Source organism: Cygnus atratus, chromosome 1 (assembly GCF_013377495.2).
Source record: "Cygnus atratus isolate AKBS03 ecotype Queensland, Australia chromosome 1, CAtr_DNAZoo_HiC_assembly, whole genome shotgun sequence".
Lineage (NCBI taxonomy): Eukaryota > Metazoa > Chordata > Aves > Anseriformes > Anatidae > Cygnus > Cygnus atratus.
The window spans coordinates 182821103-182842535 of record NC_066362.1 but is presented as its reverse complement, the minus strand read 5'-3'; the positions used below and the strand labels follow the sequence as shown (position 1 = coordinate 182842535).

The 21433-nt window shown below is 37.6% G+C and overlaps 1 protein-coding gene across 4 annotated transcripts in view; it reads right to left on the bottom strand.

Moving 5' to 3' along the window:
- Positions 1-21433, bottom strand: part of TRPC4 (transient receptor potential cation channel subfamily C member 4) — a 164355-nt gene that overhangs the window by 10064 nt on the left and 132858 nt on the right. For all 4 annotated transcript variants that reach the window (XM_035542830.1, XM_035542831.1, XM_035542832.2 and 1 more), the window contains 4 exons: positions 16828-16967; positions 8946-9256; positions 7894-8089; positions 6020-6214 (listed from right to left, as the gene is read on the bottom strand). In XM_035542830.1, coding sequence (XP_035398723.1) covers positions 6020-6214; positions 7894-8089; positions 8946-9256; positions 16828-16967 — 842 coding nt within the window. The remainder of the gene's footprint in view (positions 1-6019; positions 6215-7893; positions 8090-8945; positions 9257-16827; positions 16968-21433) is intronic.

Sequence of the window (21433 nt, the reverse complement as noted above, 5' to 3'; positions counted from 1 at the left end):
TCTGAAATTCTTAAAATTATAGATAAAACACTTTTTGGTGACTGATCAGACACAAAGTGGAATATAATTTGAGGAAAATAGTACAATTTATTCCAGTGGGCTTGGGGATTCTTTTCTTACATCTCTTCTCTTTAGAAATAACAATGGATTTCAGATGACCAACAGGAGTAGCCTTGAGACACCCAAAGGATTTGGGTAGTCAGAAAAACTTCAGCCTAACCAATGGAATTGAATTACTAATCTGGCTTTTGCAAAGGCAATCTGAAAAAGTTAACAGAACTACTATATATAGCTTAAAGAGCAGCACACACTGTTATTTCAGAGCTTTGAGTGTAGGAGATACTTTGTGATAATAGCTAAAGAGAATGCTGCATACCTGGGATATGTCAAAATGACAAAATAAAAATGTGCTGAAATCTGAAAAGGCAGAAGATCTCTGTCTGATTAATAGCATGTTGAAGTGCTAGTAAATCATGTGTGAACATACTGTCCTTCCTGTACCGAGGAAGCCAGTTGTAGTTGTGGCTAAAGATCATGCCGTCAGCATGGCTGGGCAGCCTGTGGAGAAAGATGCCATTCTTTGAAAAAGCTCCCCTTGACTGCACCGCCCACCTCTTTATCTGTCCCGGTACAACAAAGGGTGCCAGAAACACAGAACTGACAGTCAAGGAGAATAAAATTCATCAGCTCTCTTCAGAGGCTCCTCACTTCCATGCAGATCTTCTTCTTTCCCGTGATAGCTTTTCCGCAAGTAGCACTGTAGACGGTCCTCCAAAGCAATCATGACAAAGGTATCTCTACTGACATTTTTTTGTGTGTGTGTGAGCCACATAAATCTTTTCACTGGGTGTCTGCTGCAAATTATGCTGACCCTGAATCCTTTCTTTACAAGTTCTACCTACGTATAATTTTTCAAGTGCTCTTTTCTTTATATATATGTATTAAATCAAACATTACATATATAATCCAACAATCCACTGTGTATATGTATATTCTTTATATATATATTTATCTTTATATATTATATATATACTATTTATATATGAGTATATATATATATATATATACACAGAGCAGACACATTGGTGACACATTTATACCTCCTTGATTCCTTTTAGCTCTTGATTGCTGCTTTTTTATGCAGATCTTAAGCCTGATCCTTGAAAAATGCTGGCTTTAACAAGACACCTATATTCTGTCTATCATTTGTTTTTTACCCTGTAGCACTGACTCAGTCTTTGGATGCTCACTATTGTTTTTCCTACTGGAAGACACCACAGTATGCCACTGCTGATTAGAGCTTCCTAATAGCAAAGTTAGCATATAGAAATTTCAGGAAAAAAATGTTTTGAAATCTGAGTTCTGCATCACAGACAACCTGGCATTCATACATCTATTTAGCTGATGTAAGAAAATGAACCTGAAATGGAGTCAAGTGTTTTTTTCCCCAGTACTGGTCATAAAAAAAAAAGGTATCAGAGTTCATAATGCAAGACTCAGTGAAGAGAAATAGTTCCCAAAAAAGCTTATCTTGTAGATCTGAGACAGAAATTCCAGTGAGCTGGAGTCAGAGAGCTGTCAGCTGAAGTCTTCAAACAAAAGGCAGAGATAACTCTTCATTTCCCTTTGTTTGTAAAGGTATAAAGTTTCTAAATTTAATTTTTGGTACAGTTTGTTGAGACAACTGAAAAAATTCTGGGAACACAAGGCTGAGCTGTGGGTGATGTGGGTGATGATAATAAGTTTTTCAAAATCAGAAAACAGTGCATTCCTCTAGGACAAACTCTGAGATCATGACAATGTGCCCATTTTTTCTTTAATGACTTAATCTCTTTATTGGAGAAAATCCACTTAACAGTGTCTGCTTTACGTCTGCCCAGACAGTGCGTAGAACTGAATGATGGAGTGTGCGGCTTTCACACATGTACAGATAAATTTTCCTTATGCAGAAATCATAGTGCATACACCAATCTTTGCCCATTTTAGAGCTTGAGTGCATAGCTGAGCCTAGAAATTGCAAAATGTTCATAATGCAGACAGCTCTATTGGGGCTGCTGTTACACCTGAGTACGGCTGAAGAACTTCATAGTTTTATGAGATGCCCAGATATGCAGACTGAATCGGGCTGGTCAACCACAGCCACTCACCGTTTCCAAGAAGCTGTAATTCTTGTTGCTGTGATGATTCAGCTGGTGAACACTCTGCTTCAGAGGGGTTTCAGCTACACTTACAGCTAAGTGTCTGTTCTATAGTTATAATTAGTGATGGATATGTCCCTATTGTCTCACAGAGCTTCATAAAGATTGCTTTTTCTCATCAAACAAAACTTTTTTGAAGTTTTCTCTACAGAAAATAACAACAACAACCCCCTACATCTCTCCCTCCCCTATGCCCTCTGCTTCCAAAGAGGTCAGTTATTGGAAGTTCACATTCAGATCATAGGGAAGCTAGGTTTATCTCCTTCTCTTACACTGTCTGAAGAGAACACCTTTTCCCCCAATGTCTTCACGCTGGTAAGAAACTGGCTGGGTAACTGGGCCCGAAGAGTTGCGGTGAATAGAATTAAATCCAGTTGGTGGACAGTCACAAGTGGTATCTCCCAGGGCTCAGTACTGGGGCCAGTTCTCTTTAATATCCTTATCGATGAGCTGGACAAGGGGATCAAGTGCACCTTCAGTAAGTTCACAAGTAATGCCAAGTTAGGCATGAGTGTTGATCTGCTCAATGGTAGGAAGGAGGGCTCTGCAGAGGGCTCTGGATAGGCTGGACCAATGGGCGCCAACTGCATGAGGTTCAACAAGGCCAAGTGCTGGGTTCTGCACTTGGGGCACACAACCCCATGCAATGCTACAGGCTGGGGGAAGAGTGGCTGGAAAGCTGTCTGGCAGAGAAGGACCTGAGAGTATTTGGTCAATAGCTGGCTGAATATGATCTAGCAGTGTGCTCAGGTAGCCAAGAAGGCCAACGGCATCCTGGCTTGTATCAGAAATGGTGTGGCCAGCAGGTCACAAATGATAAGGAAGTGATAAGGAGACCTTATCATTCACGACAACTACCTCAAAGAAGGTTGTAATGGGGTGGGGGTTGGTCTCTTATCCCAAGCAACAACCAAGAGGACAAGAGGAAATGGTCTCGAGTTGCACCAGAGAAGGTTTAAGTTGAAAATAGGAAAAATTTCTTCAATGGAAGGGTTGTGAGACATTGGAACAGGCTGTTCAGGGAAGTAGTTGAGTCACCATCCCTGGAGGTATTCAAAAGACATGTAGATGAGGTCCTCAGGGACATGGTTTGGTGGTGGCAGTGCTAGATTAATGGTTGGACTTGATAATCTTAGATATCTTTTCCAACCTAAATGATTAAATGATTCTATGACTATGATTCACTGTTTTGGGACAGGAATCACCTCTTGTCAGAGCTGTTCTGCTTGGCATAAATAATTAAATGCTTACTGGAGAATGGAAGTGAATCTGGGTCTCCCATAGCTCAAACTATTAGTTATTTTTAGCATGTGCTCCAATGAGAAATTCTGTCCTGAAGCTAAGTCTTTCCCAACAAAAAAGTTTTTTGGAACTGGTATATATTTATGAAAAAGAAAACAAACAAACAAACAAACAAACAAAAAGGTTGTAAGTAAAATGCTATGTGGAAAAAATTCCCAACGAGCTTTGTGTATACACACTCTATCCGTTGACCCTTTGCTGCAACAGTTTTGCAAAACCCAAATTGCTGATACCTAGAAGCTGTTATTTATTCCCCCAGCTGTAGGTAGCTGCAGGAACCAGGGGGTGATCTCTCTGAAGCCCATTTACATTTTCACCATGTATACCAGCAGGGGGCTGGAAGCACCCTGTCTCTTTCTTCCTCCTTCCAGACAGCCAGGAATAAGATTACTCCCAGAGTTGCAGGTTGAGAGGGAAACAAAGGGAAAAGAAATAAATAAAAAAGTCCTTTATCCTGAATTGAAAGTCTGTCAGAAAATATTGTCCTGAAGGCTTTTCTGGGATGTATAAGTGTATTCAGAATTTGTCCCAGTCAAACACAGATATTGTGTTAACCAAGTAGAGATACTCAGCTGCTATGAACTGGCATCTCTCCATTAATTTTAATATCATTCTATCAGTTTACACTAGATAATCATCCCTACCAAATGCTCAACAAATGCCTAGAAGTATTGCCCACTCTCCCCCGCACACAAGTACATCAGTTTCTCTATTTCTAACAAAAATTCACAGTTTTTCCTACAGTTGCTCTCTGCACTTCTTTTCTTTGCTAGGTTACACAGTGATGTTTTGTTCTTGAAGTTCTTCACCATTCATTCTCAGTTCACGTGTTTTATTTTTATTTCTGTCTGAATTGCTACTTATTTGTCTTCACTGCTTTTCTAATATTAATCCAAAGGATTTTTTTGGTGTTTCTTTTCTGCAGTTGCTAGTTTGTTTCAATATCATTCTCATGTTTTATAAGCTTCCTTTTCTGTCCCTTTCTTTCCTATCTACAAGAATGACAGCTAAGTGAAGCATACTTTCACAATGTCCAACAAGATCAGGATATTGCAATAAGCCTGATTAGAAGCTTTTCACAGAGTGCATAATCTACTAATCAGCTAAGGAAACGTGAAATGGTTTTATTTGTCACACTGCCTCTTTATCATATATCTGTGCAACTCTGCAAACTTGTTCCTTGAGGTGTATCTGATGATAAAGCTGAATGCCAGGATATGACAGGAGAATAGATAGGAAAAAATCTACTTATTTCTCACTTTCTCAGGAAACTGGAAGGAAATACACAGAAGAAAAGAAGGTACGTAGAGTAATGGTCTGTAGATAATGGTCCAACAACGAATCATATCATACTCCCAGCTTCTTTGGTGTATTGCTAATAGTTTAAAGAGCGTGAAGACTACAATCCTTTCTTCCCCTTACCCATACATGGCAATCATATGGTCTCCCTTAATGCTTTGCTACTTGAGCTCCTAACAGACTTGAAAACACTTGTATTCATCAAATCCCTATAGTATAGGGAAAAAAATTACCCTATTTTACCCACAATAGATTGATTTGTTTGTTCACTTTTTTATGCTGGAGTTGTCTAAATGCAGTCTAGTTAACAAGGTACTCACTTGATTTATATATGAAATGAAGAAAATATTCCTAGAGAGATTTACTTGCTGGTTGGTCAGGTTGTTACCTCACTATTTCCTCTGACAATATAGGAAAACTGTGCTGCTTACTGGAGAATCTCAGCTGAATAAATATATGAGAAGCAAATTCAAATTTGCTTTGCACTGCAGCTACCAGAGAATTTGTGGTTCAGATATTACGCAGACGTCTGCTGAACCCAAATACAGGAATGCAGGAGTATTCTTGCTCCCTTTGTGTGTCTTTTCCCCTCTTTTTTTTTTTTTTTTTTCCCCTAGAAATTTCCACTGCTATTAAGCACTATTAGAATAGGGCAATAATATGATTCTGAAATAACTCTACCTGTAGATTCAGGTAAGCAATTCTAAGTAAGTGGTTACCTTTCAAAATGCTTTATTTAATGTGAACAGCTTTTGGTAAGAATGATTTTATGTAAACCCATTTCACTACATGTAGAGAGACAGAGAATATACCATGACAAGTTGTTTATATAAAATTCTGTGGTTCATGATACATTGATCAAAATTGAATTGTAACACTTGAGCTGGAGAGCATTAACCAGAACTCTGGAATTGGTAGACAAGTATCTGTATTTGATCTCTATTTATATTGCTTTTAATCTTGAATTATCTATCGATGAGGCATAGTCATGCTTCATACTGTCATTCTGCAGAAATCCAATGATGTTTTCTCTCCAGTCAGATACATTGACATGAATGTAAATAACAATAATAAAATCATTCTCTGAATTCTAGAATTACTCTGTAATTCCTATTCACATTATTTGACAGTTCAGAGCCTTTCCATCTCTGTAAGGCTGAGTAAGACTTATCTGTATATAAAAGAGGAGGATTAACAGCAGAGTAGCACATAGGACTTACCCCTATTGTTCCAAAACTTTCAGGCTTTCTTCTAATTTTTTTCTTGCACAGGTGTCTCCATAACCATTTGATCAGATACCAGAGGGACTTTGGACTTGGTATGACATTGAAAGGAGTGGGTAGAGTCCCTCCTTCTTCAAAGTAACTCATCCAGAGTTTTGTCCGAGCAAACTTCCACTCAATGTCTGCATGATCCTGTGAACAAAAACAAAACAACACATACGTGGCTGTAATTAAGGAGATGAAACAAACCTCTAAAAAAAACTGAACCTAAAGCTAGAACAACACTGAAACTCTAATGAATTTTCTTTTTAAAATACTGGAACATTCTTTTTGCAGAAAGTTTTTAACACAAAGCAAAGCTAAGCTGGTTTACTCCAATAAAGAGATGTTAAATACATACAGTATATCTCCACTTTCAACCCTTCTTGCTTAGCTACAGGCTTTTACATAATTAACAGTCTCTCAAACAACAAAGGATAATTACAAGCAGAAAAATGTTACATCTCTGGTAGAGATGTTTTGTTATAATAGCAGCTCATCATTATTCCACATAGATCACTCTAATTACTCTGCTGTGTAGCAGCTTCAACAAGTCTGTAAGCCTCATGCACTCTCTCAGTTGTTGCAAGCCCCTGAAATTTACAAATAACCTATCTAACAAATCATGAGGTTACTCAAAACTGTTGAGTTGAGCAGAATTATTTTCTCCTACTTCAAAATTGTATATTTGGAATTGGTTATGGTGTTGTTTTCTTTTTTTTTTTTTTTTTAATTTGAATGTTTCTTTCTTTTGAATTCGATATAATATTGCATCATTTTGAAAAGTTAAAAAAAAAATCAAAACTAAAACCTAGAGTTTGAAAAGATTGTTAAGTCTTAGCAGCCGAACAAGAATTTTAAAGGAAAAATGTTTTATTTGGACAACAAAAACTAGTAGCCAAGAACTTAATCTATAGACCTAACCCTAACTTTTAATATTTAGACAGATTTACTATAATCAAAACAGTAATTAAGATGTTTTAACAGGAAAGTACTCTGCCTGGAGAATGAGTTTTGATGAACATTAATATGTCATGGTATCATGTAATAGAATTTATAAACTACTGTTATATAAATGCATTTCTTTTGTGGAAAAAATTGTAATTTTTGTCCAAAATAGGAAAAAAAAAAAGGCAAAAAAAAAAAAAAAGTAGCCCTTCAAAAAATCTTAAGGATGAGAAGTTTTCTTTTATTGTTTGCTTTCTGCATGACCATATTTGAATTATTATACAATACACTAGTGTTTAATTTCATTAGTCTCATAATAGAGAGATGAGAAATAAAAATAGCTCTGGTAAGGATAAAGACAGTTTTCATGACACAGGAAAACAAGACACTGCTTAATGAGGTGTCATGACCTTTTATTTCACTTGTTAATGGGTTCCAAATTGTCCACGAAATGTAGGCATCCAATTTCTATTCAGTATATATTCGTACTATATAAGAATTACAAAATAACAGCCTTTTAAAGGTTAATCAATACATTAAAAATAGAGACCAAACAATCTATGTATGAGTCTTGTTCAGAACAGAGGTCCTGCACAGAGCAGCTGGGGCAGTGCTGAAACCTTTGTCACTTGCCAGCAGCTTCAGGACACCCTTCTCTACCCTCAAGCTGGCTTCTGCAGTGGGGCCACCTCTTCCCCATTTCCAGTTCTGGGGAAATTCCCCTCTGCTCCAACCCAGCTGTGATCTGATTTCTGTGTCCTTGCAGAATAGTGCAAAATAATTAGAACAAACCCTATATTCAGTCTTTAAAAAAGATTTTCTGACAGAAAAAAAATGGGATTTAGAAACAGAGAGAAGGTATATATTACAAATGATCAACTTACAGCAATTAGCTGGTAAGAATTATTCATCATGGCTATTAGCATGTTGAGTAGAACAACCAGAGAGATTACATTATAGGTACCAAACATGGTGGCCCCAACAAATTCAGTAAATTCATGCTTTGGTTGCACATTGGTCACATAGAGATTGATGAGTCCAAATATAGACCAGAATAATGACTGCAGCGTTTCAAATAATCTGAAAGACAAAATCCAAAAGGAATAGCTGTATAATACCACTGCATATACTTTTCAGATTATTCATTTTTCCCCTGACGTCAAAATGTTCTTGAATTGATTGAGCTGGATGATTCACAATATAGGCAACCTATATGGAATATTTTTCTGGAGAAACACTGGCTGAATGTTTCAGATATGAACCTCTAGATATCCAATGTTGAATCTATAAGTAAACCTATGAGTACAAGGCTGATTCTGTTCAAACTTCTAAAGGATAGATATCATTTTAGAGATCTTACCTTGGACACCTGTCTTTGAAGTATTTTGCCCCTTTGCTTTGCCTTTAGAGTGTAGAACAAGGATCCAAAAGTAAATCATCAACTGTGTTTTAGCAAGATGTTAAAATAAATATGGTATTTTTGTACCTATTCAGTGTTGTCAATTTATGCCATTTCTACTTTGTGTTGAGAACCATTGAGATAAAAAGTGCTCTATAATTAGAAGGGCATTACTGTCTTTGCCATGTGTTTGCTTTTGTAGAGAATGGGGATGGTAAAAAGCAAACATGCCACTCTCATATAGCACTTGTGCTTTTACAACTAAATGTTACGATATTCTCTTAAAGAAGTTTGGGACAGCAACTAGGATGCTAAATAACAAAATCCCACTTTAAAAAAATCCCACTATAGGATGAATATTATTACTGATTGATATAATGTTAACATTTATTTATTTATTATTAGAGTGTCTTTAGGAGTATCTGTCAGGACGCCACTGTAAGAACAACAGGGAACAAAAAGACAGCCTCTTTCCTGTGAAAAACATCTACATGAGTAAAATATTGGGGTAGGGTTAGAAGTAGATCAGCCACTTACGTTGAAAAAGCATTATTCTGCTCTGCACATCGTATCCCTTTACACTTGTTTTCATGTGTCTCGTAGTAGAAGTACAGCTGGTTCAATCCATTTGCAAAAGCTAGCAGCACGAGGCAGTATATGAAGAGAAACTTCAAAATGTCCAGCAACATTCTTCCCAGAGATATCTGCAGAGGTCCCAGGTGAGAATTTGCAGTGAATAATGAGATCAAACGTAGAGAGCTAAAGATGTTTGCAATTGCAAACAGGGCCTCAGCCACCAGCGTCGGATGCCACATGTCCCAGCTCTGTCGTGGAACTAACCCGCTATACTGAAAACAAGCAGAAGGGAAAAAAATTACTCCGTTGTTTATATGCAGAAAAAAAGTGTCTTGTTTTCTTTACGAGCCATTCCATTAATTTGCTGATAGCACAATAAAAGTAAACATATTTTGGAGAGAAATATGTCTTTTTGAGATTTTAGCAAAACTTAAAATGGATGGTGTCTGGATACTTGTCCTTCATTTCCATCTGCAGAATAGCCTATACTTTCTTGGGCTTTATTGTGCTTTGCATTTGATTATGATTTTTACAGTAGCAAAAGCATGTCTAACAATTCTGAGAAAATCAACCACTTTTGAACATCTTGATTTTCAGAATTGATGAAAATTTCAACTGTAAAAACGAGTAAGTTAGAGTTTTGCAGAACAGTGAAGATATGACAGTTATGGATAGAAACACAGAAAAACTTTGAAAAAGTTGGAAGAAAACATTTAATCAAGGAATAAGTATATCTATCACTTAATCACAAACAATGGACCAATAATGAAAAAGTGTTTTTTAATGAACCATGGCAAACTGCTTGTGTATCTCATTATCAAAGAGTTTCATGCCTGGGACTATGATTCTTTACTGTTCCAGCTCTACCAAAACATTTACTGAAGATGAAAGATGTTACTTTGAATTAAGACTTAACTACCGTGTCAGACTCATTATTATTTATTGGGTCTCATTAATCTGCTTTATATGACGTATCAGAGGACAGAATCTAAGCTATGAAGTACTCTAAAACCATGGGATAATATAATATGAAGCAAGTACAAAGAAGGACAATGGCGCAGTCTGTATTTACCCACTCTGGGCCACCCAGATGCATCCTTCAGAGATGCTGAACGTGCCTTCAGTAGTAAGGAGAGGTACCCTTCCCTAACACTGTGGCCAGATGTAACATAGCCAGGCATCACAACATTTCAACATCACGCTCAGCCTCCAAATAACATGACTATTCTTGAACTGCAGATGGGATCTGGGCATTTTCTGGGGCAGTGCTAGTTGGCACAGTACCCTACCACGTTGAAGTTGCTTTAATCAACCTGTAGGACAGGTGAGACAGTGCCAGTGCACGACAATAATCCCTGGCAGTTTTATTTGTGTATAAGTAGCCACAGTGTAGTCCCCACAGTATCTGACAGTCTTGCAGTCTGGGGGATGGGAACTGCAGAACTGGAGAATAGTCTACTGCAGAGTTAAGAACCACACTGTCTTATGTTTCAACCACCAGTGATATTTGTTTTCTACAGAGCAGTAAATTAAATCCAGTCCTGCTGGAGTCATAGGTCATTACTCTGTTCATTAGACTATCTCCTTCTCTAATGACCATGCTGTAAAATCGAGTCTTACTATATTTGACATCATAGCTCCAAGAAAGATGCTATTCTGCCTCATTTACTATTGACTTTCAGTTCAGTTCTGATCGACTCAAGACCGATGATAAAGGAACAGGTAGTAGAAAACAGAATTGAGTTTCCAGAACCCCCAGCTAAGAGATTAAAGCACAAAGAAAATGAATATGGAAAATTTACAACGGTTATTGAGAAAAGAGAGGTGAGAACTCTGTGTGTTTTCTATAATGTCTTTCTTTGCATAATAGTATGCAATATATTACTGTGAATTCTGGTGGCACTTTAAAGTCCTGGTGTATGAAAATTCATAACTGTTAAATAACTGGGAACAGTTGCCAGTACAAGCAAATATTAGATGCTGAAAAGTGCAATAAATGCTCAGATTAGGGAAAAGTATACAGGGTGTGTTATAGGAATAAGGTAAAATCTATTCACGAAACAAAGAATATTTAAACTGAGAAGAGATGGAATTTTTGGTAGATACAAAAGCATCCACCTGCAAACATATTTTAGATGAAGGCATGTAGTAGTAGATTCCAAGGACGTTAAACAAGTAAAAAAAAAAAAGTAGAAAATAAGAAAAATAAAAGAGTAGAAAACAACAATAATTTAAAAACAAGTAAGGAAATACCCTTCTGAGAAAAACATAGAACTACATGGCAATGAACAGAGATAGCATATGATGTAGAAAGACAACAAGGATCATATGCAAACAATTAGGTGAAGACAGCCACATCCGATCTCTCTGTCAGCTTCTTTTACAGTCAGCATTCACATTTCTAGAGTAGTAGGAAAGCAGATAAATCAAATAGGTCATATGAGTTGGTCTAACATTATATTTTTCTCATTATTAGTTATATAACTTGGGGTAGGGGACAGTTTTCTTAGATATCTAAGAAGCAGTCTGACAAGATGTCACTTTTCTAAAGGAAATGATGAAGCTAAAGAAGAAAGAAGAAGAAAGGACTTTATCAGTGATGATCTGGACTGAGATGCAGAACTGGTGTGTTCAAAGTCAGCTTCAAAATATCCCAGTCTAACAAATTAACACAACCCTGTTTGTTATTTCTTGGTATCCAAATAAGAAAAGATCAAGTGACCTCTGGTCTGTAAAGGGGAAATCAAAGTCACAACACAACAGCGTTATTTCAGCTTTACTGACTCTGCCTTTCTTGGACCCAAATGCTTCCTTTATGTGTGGAGATGGTGCAAAAGGTCTCATAGTCATAAACAGAGAACGATGAGGGTTAATATAGTTTTGAAAAGATGTACTTTAAGAGATGAGAAATAAAAAATATATATATAGCGAGAGAAGTAAAGGCCTGAGAAGTAGGTTTGAAAATGATCTGTGAAATATACTAGCTGAAAGAAGACAATAAATTTGATAAAGAAAATCATGAGTATGAAATGGCTCTGTCAACAAAACCCTATTGACTCTACTAACCAGAGGAGGCAGAGATATGAGGATATGAAGATGCTGAAAAGAAATCTAGCAAGATCAAAGAAGAACTAAGACAACAAAGAAGCTTACATGAAAAGGAAAAGAAAGCAGAGGAGCAAAGAAACTAGGCATGTTAAAACCAGAAACAAACAATGAAAGTATATATATATATATATAATATATATATATATACACACACATATATATATACACGTACATATATGTATGTGTGTGTGTATATAATATTTATAACATATATATATAATACATTTAATAATATATATATAACATATATATATTAAGGTAAGAAAAATTGTAGTTTGGGGCCAAGAACTAAACAACCCATATTGTGCAGATTAGAGATATAAGCACATATAGCAATGCCAAGCTTGTGGTAAATCAGATTTCAATTCTCTGCGGTTATTGTTTTGTTATTCTGTGGCCCTGATGAATTTCTGACTCCACTTCAAATGCAAACACAATCTGTTGATAGGTTATAAAGCCAGCCATTTTTAAAAGCATGATTGAACAATGACTATCATAGGCTTATGAGTTGAAAGAAATGCATGCGGCATGTCAATAGAAAATTAAGACCAGAAAACAATTTGAGCAGCGTATAAACTATAGAACATCAAAGCAAGTGTATGATGTGATATCACTCAAGGAATATAAGGTAACAATTTTTGGTCATTATTCAGAGGAATTCAAATGAAAATCTAATGTCTGAACTATTTGTCAGAAGAATGCTCTTTAGGACTAAAGTCATAAGCTGTAGATTTCATGAAATCACCAAGAGAGATCAAATAGAAAAGTAGATCAGGCCACCTCAGTGTTGAATATGCTCCTGGGCCTTGGTCAAATATGACACCCTTGTGTACTGGGTTTAAATGGCAAAGTTTTGGTAGAGGGGGCTGCAGGGGTGGCCTCTGTGAGAAAAATCCAGAAGCTGCCCCATGTCAGATCAGAACCAGCTCCCACCAGCTCCAAAGAGACCCACTGCTGGCCGGAGCTGAGCCAATAAGTGATGTCGTTTGCACATCTGTAAGAACAGATTTAAGAAATGGAAAAAAAAAACGCTATGCAACACCAGCTGGGAGAGTGAGGAGTGAGAAGCAGCCCTGCAGCCCTCAAGGTCAGTGCAGCAGGAGGGCAGGAGGTGCTCCAGGCATGCAGCACAAGTTCCCTTGCGGCCTGTGGAAAGGCCCCTGGTGGAGCAGGCTGTCCCCCTGCAGCCCATAGGTCCCACATGAAGCAGATCTCCACGCTGCAGCCCGTGAAGGAGCCCCCGGTGGAGGAGGTGGATGTGGCCTGGAGGAGGCTGCGGCCCATGGAGAGCCCCCGCAGGAGCAGGCCCTGGGCTGGAGCTGCAGCCTGTGGAGAGGAGCCCACGCAGGAGCAGGGGGGTCTGGTGGGGAGCTGCCGCCCACCCGTGGGGGACCCGTGCTGGAGCAGTTTGCTCCTGGGGGATGGAAGAGGGTGGATGGGGGAAGGTGTTTTTAGTTTGTTCTCTTCATTTCTCACTGTTATAGCTCGCTAATAATAGGCAATACCAAAAAAAATAATAGGCAATACAAAAAAAGAAAGTATAAATAACTTTAACTGCTGGAGAAAAAACAGCAAGAACAACAACAACAATAAACAAACAAAAAATCACCATCAACCGCCCCCCCCCCCAAAAAAAAAAAAAAAAGGCCATATATGCATGTGAACTCTTGCTATTTAAAATATGTGCCTCAATATTTACATTCATTTTGCTGCGTTTCAGAGTAGGGAAGTTGGAATTAAAAGTAAGAAGAGTCAGGAAGTGGGGAAGGGGCTAGCAAAGATCTTTAAAATATTAATTATACTCTGGAATGGAGTCAATAATTTTTCTTGGGGGTTAATATTCATTTAGATGAACATTTGGTCTGTGAAACCAGTGAAACATCAATCAAAACCATTTTACAATGCAAAGGGAGAAGAAAAACTGTCACCTTCTGCAGAACTTGTGGCAGTAGAGAAATATCATCTTATTTGCTACTAAGCAGAATGGATCTGACATGGTGATCATTAAGATAATAAATATAGAGACAAATAATTTATTTTCAGTTACTTTTCAGAGTTTTTGCCTTGAATAGGAACATGTTTTCCTACTAGATTTTCATGTCAGTGGCTGAGACTCACATAATCAGTAATACGAATTTGCATGCTGTCTCTAGTACAGCTGGAAAAAAGCACTGTGTCCAATGCTCAAGCCCAGTAAATATTTAAGATAGAACAAGTGGTGTCTGCACATGACTTAGCATTGCACCTCATTTGACCTATCAGTACAAAATAAATCATCTTCCAAAAACATAAAAGCATCCATTTTTCTTAGAGCTCAACAGCTTCTGTTTATATTTATAACCCTTGATCAAAACAGATGTGTTGCTTAAAATCTGTCATCTTGTACTCATATAAAACATGTGAGAGTGCACTATTTATAATCACATGCTATTTATCAAGGAGAGAGCATTTTCAGTGGGTATACTGGATAATTTATAATCTCTCACACTGATAAACAATCAGAGGCAAAAAGCATACCCTTTGAAAATTATGAAATATAGTCATTTTATTTGAATACTGACAGTGAAGCAGATAACTTTGAGTTGTCTTAGCAGTTCCCTCATCCTGATATTACACTCTTTGTTATGTTTTACACTATCCCATCAGCTGCTGTTAATAATAACCATCTTCTTATCTAGTGTGTCAGTCAGAGAATGGGCCGCAAACAGTAAGTTTTTCTCCAGGAGCATCTATCACAAAGGAGATATGAGGGTGTTCTCATCCTTTTATTCAAATATTTTAGTTAAAAATGGTTTCTTAGGTGGCTTTATCTGCTACAGTGATTCACAGAAAGGTAAAATACATCTAAAAACTTGCTTATAGATTTGATTAAAAAATACAGAAAAGCTGTCTTTTTGAAAAACCTGTGTTTTAGAAAATGAAAGTAAAAGTTTTGTATCAAAATGTACTGGTTACCTTCAAAACTCCAGCTCAGAGCTGGAGAACTCTGCTGTAGCTATTTGAAGCATGGCTGGGGCAGTAAGTTACTTCTGTATTACTCTGCTCATTGTTTGCACGCTGTGTTTCAATTGTCTGCCAAAACTGAGGCTCTTTTAAAGAAGAACAGAAAAAGTATTTGGGTGCAACATTGCACATGCAGTAAAAAAATATTAGCTGCAGAGCCAAAAATAGTGCTTTATGAACCGTGTTGATTATGACTGACATGCAAGCACTGATTTGGAAAGTAATGGATGCACATTAACACAGATACTGTCACCTTGGAATCTGATTGCCATAAGACGAAACTGTCTGGGAGATGAAAGGATTATAATGTCTTGTAATTAATATCATTCTAAAATGAATAATTGGCCATCTCCAATGCTTTGGAAACATGCATTTTCAATGAATTGCTTGCTTTGTTACCTGGGAAAGTGAAATGACTATTTATTTTCCAGTCACTTTATGATGAGGCATCCTTGTGTGTAAAAAGGTATTTCATCAGCTTTATATTACAGCTCTCCCCACATCTTTGAGCCTCTTGCTTCTTTAGGCAACAGTTCCAAATATCTTTTAATGAGAAGATTTCCAAGTGTTTGCAATCAGAAACATTCTGTGACAGGGGGAGGCTGTTGTGTCAATTGATCAAGTCTTTGGTCATCCCTGCCCCTGATCAGCTGATGTGGACCCCTGTGGATAGTCATCAGGTTATACAAATTAGAGGTTCCAATATCACTCTCTGCTTATAGCAGGGCTGCAACGGGAACAGCAGCAGTTTGGGGGATAGGGAGCTGTAACCAACTACTTGATAGCTTTTTCCTCTTCTCTTTCCAGCAAAACAAAACAAAACAAAACAAAAAAAACTTGGCAGAGGAGAGACACTCCTTTCACACATATGGGGTAGCTGGTGTCAGGAAACCTGAAACAACTGAAATGCAATGCTGCAAGGGTGGCCAGTAAAAAAGGCTTTGTTATCTTGGGTATGACAAGAAGTCTGAGACAGATACTAAGAAATGCTTTCAGGAGTGGTTTCCTTGCATTTTGTGATGTAAATATTTCATTTTTACAAGGATTTTATGATATATTATAAATTCACATTGAATATACAGAAAATGCAACGTGTTCCATGGTTTTGCAAAGAAGGGCTACTTTGCTGGAAGATATTTCAAACATTGGTAATAAAAAGCCTATGAAACAGGTGAGAAAGTGAACATATCCAACCTCATATCCAACCAATCCCATTCAGTTTTACTTTTTAATCAAGTTGCACTTACCATGAATTTTCAAAACAAAATTAAAATCTTGCTCTTTAGCTTCCTCCCCTCCTCCCCTAATTTTGAGTAAATATTTTTCATGCAGTCCTGCCCTGAAGTTTGGCATAGTGGGTAACATTTTCTTAGGGGTAGTAATTTCCTGCTGGAAAATAGGCAAAGACTAACACAAAACATAACATTGTGCAAGCACTGTAAGTATTAGGAACGATTTGCCTTTTCCAAGATTATCATAGCATGACTATTCAGGACAAAAAAGAGAGATTGTCTGGTCCAAATAAGGAAAAAAAAATAATAATTTGTAATCTTTTGTTTGCTCTTATTCTGGCCTAGCATCTTGTCATAGTTGCAGAAGATTCAGTGAGCAAATCTAACATCTCTTACATTGTTAGACCTGAGAATCATCAAATACAAAAGAAAGTCTGAACAGGCCCAATCTCAGTTAACTTAAATATTTTGCTGAAATTAAAAAATAAAATAAAAATTACCTTTGAAAATGCAACAATTTTCAGAGAGATTGTTGCTAAGTACAAGGAGTTCATTACAAAATCCATGAGGTTCCACCAATCGTGAATGTAGTCCTGCAGTCCGCCATCCCACATCTGTTTAATTTCACCCCAGATAAAGCCTGTAAACAGAACATAATTCATTAAGCATGAATGCTAAATAAAAAAAAGTCTGTGAGTATCCTAGACATTTATCTCACATTGGATTTAGCTTCCTTACAATAATTACAAAAGAAAAGTGGATGAGTGCTCTAAATTACATATCTAGTCACGTGAAATTTTATCTTTCAATTAATGTTTCCGGAATTGTCAGACAAACAAAAAATCACCTGCTTGTACAAGGACAATTTCTCTAGTTTTCTTAAATCTCCTTCTTCCTTATAACCTAATAAGTATAAAAAGGGTCTCCAAACCAATGATCATTGCCAACTTTATCCTCAGTATCTGCTGCAATGTAACTCTAACTGTAAACTGTATGACTGCAGGAACCAAGCCAGCTCATTATTTTGTTTCAATTGGAACAAACACGGTAAGTGAGAGGATTTCATTATTGCTGTCAATGCTGAACTAAAGTCTGCCTTTCCCATAAGAAAGAACAGTTTCTTCAGTGGAATATTTTTTGTTGATTCTTTCCTTTGGGACTGGAAGGAATAGAAGTTGTTTGCAGGTGTGCAAAGTATGCATTACTCTGGACACAATGTGATACAGAAATATTCAATCCCAGTGGGACATTTTGCGAGTTGTCTGACATAACCTCAATTTAACAGCTCCAGAGACAACTATATGGAGACTTTAGTACTGTAAACATTAAAACAAAATGTCTGAAAAGGATACTCCACATTATTTTCTAATACAGAACGATAAAATATATAAAAAACAATGGAATCTTTATATGCATACTTTGTATTATTATCTACAAAGCTTTTTGGTTACCAATCTTGGTAGAGCTTCTACATGTTCCATAGTAAATTCTTTGCTGAAAGGATTTTCATACTTGAGTGCTCATTAAAGGGACAACATTTACAGCAAAGAGGACAATCTAAAACATATGGATGTTGAGATACAGTTAATTCATCATGGCTTTCCTCCAGCTGCTTATCATAAGTTCCTTTAAAAAGTGTTGAACAGATTTCATACATGGATTTTCAGAGTCCTGCATCACTGTAGTCAGGGCTTGATTTACCTTGAAACTCAACATTTTGTTTCAGTGGTCTTCTAGTTGACTACAAGGGTGAAGAGAGTCAGAGGAGTGGAGTAGGTGTGACAAGTACAATTTAATTTTGTAGTGTTTTGGCTGAAGTCATTCTGTCTCCTGATTACTTGTGAAAGGAAAACTTCCTCACAACTTTGCCCCTTCTGATCTCAGCCACACATTCCTGTCTTGTTTCTGCATGCTATCATTAATCAGGAGTTTCAGGAGTACCTAAATTGTCTAATAGATCCAGCAAATTTTATGTTCATAGAGTTCCTTTTCAGACACACCGCCATCACTATTTCACCTGTCTGCAGATCTGTAGGAACACATTCTGAGAAAGGACCATAGTGGGAACACGTGCACAGGGACATGCCAATTTAATATCTACATCAGCCTAGACAGGCTGATTGCAACTCTACCTTAATTGATCAGAAAAAAACTGATGCATAAAATATAACACTGATAAGAAGCTAACATTTATTTTCATGCTTCATCCAAGGTGATGATTCGTAGTGAGAAAAGAGTTGAACATTATTACATGGCAGGTATCAGTATCCACTAACAGTGTCCATTGCTACTGTTAACTGCCCAAGCACCATCACAGGGCTACCAGGCGGGCTCCTAAATGCCTGCCACTTTCATCCTGGGCAAAGATTTAGCCATCTACCTTTCAAAGAGCTGCTCACTCCTGTCACACAATATGAACCAGAAGGTCTTGGCTCCCAATTTGCTCCACAATCCCCTCTAGCATTCAGCATGTAGTCCATGTACTTGCAAATGTCCCTGCTCAGTCTTTTGCTATGTTTTATGCACAATATCTTGACCGTCATCATGTCATAAAAGCAGTGGTTTTGTGGGCTGCAATATATGCCTCACATTTCAGACACTGCTCTGAATTGCTCCTGCTCAAACTGCAGAAGAGCATATAAAATTAACCATTGTGCCACAGGAGTCTGAGGTGGGGCTCAGAAGAGATCTGGAGCCAAAGGCTGTATAATACAGGTATGGTGCCTAAGCCTCAGTGTTAGAGAACAGTTTCTTGTGCTTTTTTTATTAAGTGATCTTGACACTGGGATGACTCCGGTGGCTCAGAAAGCAGACAGTTACATTGACAGAACATCCCCCTCCACCATTCCCCCCCCCAAAAAAAAAAAAAAAAAGCTTCACAGAAATTGATATGCACATTCATAAAACTAAATATACTCTTTTCTAATTCATCACAGTTAAGCATTCCCTTTAAAATATGTTTTAAAACCAGAGCAGGAATAGGTTGGGGTGATCAGGAAGATGAATGCTTAAAGGAAGCATTCCTCTACTTTGCTTTTGTGAGGCCCCACTTGGAGTACTGCATCCAGGTCCAGGGCTGCCAGCACAAGAAGGATGTGATCTGTTAGAGCAAACCTGGAGGAGGGCCACAAAGATGATCAGAGGGGCACCTCTTCTACAAAGAAAGGTTGAGAGAGCTGAGGATGTTCAACCTGGAGAAGAGAAGGCTCTGAGGAGACCTCATTGTAGCCTTTCGGTACTTAAAAGGGGTTTATAAAAAGATGCAGAGCAACTTCTTACATGATAGTGATAGATAGGACATGGGGGGGATGGTTTTAAACTAAAAGAAGGTGGATTTAGGTTAGATGTTAGAAAGAAATTCTTTACTATGAGGGTGGTTAGGCACTGGAACAAAGAAGCTGAGGATGCCCCATCCCTGGAAGTAATCAAAGTCAGGTTGGATGGGGCTTTGAGCAACCTGCTGTAGTGGAAGGTGTCCCTGCCCATGGCAGGGGGTGGTGGAACTAAGTGGTCTTTAAGGTCCCTTCCAACCCAAGCTGTTCTATGATTCTTTGATTCTGTGATTCTATGATTCTAAAGGCTGTAGATTCATTAAAGTCTTCTGCTGAGATATTCCATGATTCATAATCATCCAAAAACATGAACTGTCACAAATGCAACAGGGCTGTTCTCTGTAAGACTGTTGCTCAGCATCACATACTGTGACAGCACGGACTGAAATATAGTGTAATTATGTACAGACTGAAAAAGAAATGCTGACTAATATTTCTGCATTTGATCTGTTTTGTAAGTGAAATTCAGACTCAGTCCAACAATTTCCTTGGCTTCAGAAAATGAAATGTAATTGTAAATTTGACATTAGCAGAGAAATACTGAACAATTAAAGAATTCTAGTGAAATAGAGTATATTGCTATTATAAATTTTTGTCATTTAGAATGAGAAACACAAGTAATCCAAACTACCAGTAATGTTGAAGTCCTTTGTCAGTTAAAAAGTTCGGAGTATAGTTTGACATTGTAATGTTGGTGATTCAAATTTTTTTTTCTTGGTTCAAGACTACTTTTTTGTTTATCCTGATGCAGGACTTGTTCTTTTCAATCAAATGATTTTAGAAACTGGAAATCCTACATTATTTTTGGCTATGCAGGAGATATGATAGTTTAATCTTTCTTGCCAGCCAAAATCTAAGTGCATTTTCCTCAGATGAATACAGTTACTGAGATTTTGTGGGACCCAAGAGGACTTGAAGCTAGGATGACTCTATTTCTCCATTAAGTGTCTTCTCCATTAAGTGATAATTAAGTGATAAAATTTTTCTTTTCCATACAGCAGCTGACACAGAAAATTCAGTGGATAGATCATGGAGCATTGTGGTTGAGGATGAGTTTTTCTTATCTAGCTTTAATTTTCTACAGTACAAACAGATCCATCTGAAGTAGCCACCCTAGTTTCCCTTTAAAGTCAATGGAGAGGGAGAGTTGACTCTGGGGATTGGCTTAGGCACAGACACTGCACTGCAGATGTCTACATCTAGTCGGATGAATCCCAGACTCACAGTCTACCCCTATGCAAGAATTACTGAAAGGTATGATTAAGAGCACTTCAAAGATGCAGAATTTCATTTATTTTCATAATTATTGAAAAATGTTACTGTTTTTGAGCAGTTTCCGTGTCTTGAAGCTCAGAGCCTGGGACATTCCAGCCTTGACTTCAGGGCCCATGATGCTATAATGGGATTTGGAGCCAGACAATTCTGTACCTAGTTGTGGTAGTTTTCTGTTTTTAGCACTGCTTTGGGTGTCAGCTGATTAGGTTTGAGATGGATATTCCAGGTAAATGGATTATAAATTTGTGACACACATGCTATCCGTACATGTATAGTAGCATTTCTCAGACATGCCAGATACCTAATGCTCTTTGAAGAGAAATCTTGGAAAGTAGAAACTCCTAAGGTAGATTGTATAAGTCCATAACTCCACAGCAGTAACACCATGAAAGCCGAGTTCTGTCTTTGGAGGTACCAGGTCTCTACAGCTAGGTACCCTGAGGGGTGCTGAAGCAGTGAATGAGGGGAGAACTAGAATTTCTGTAGTCCTGTAAGTCCT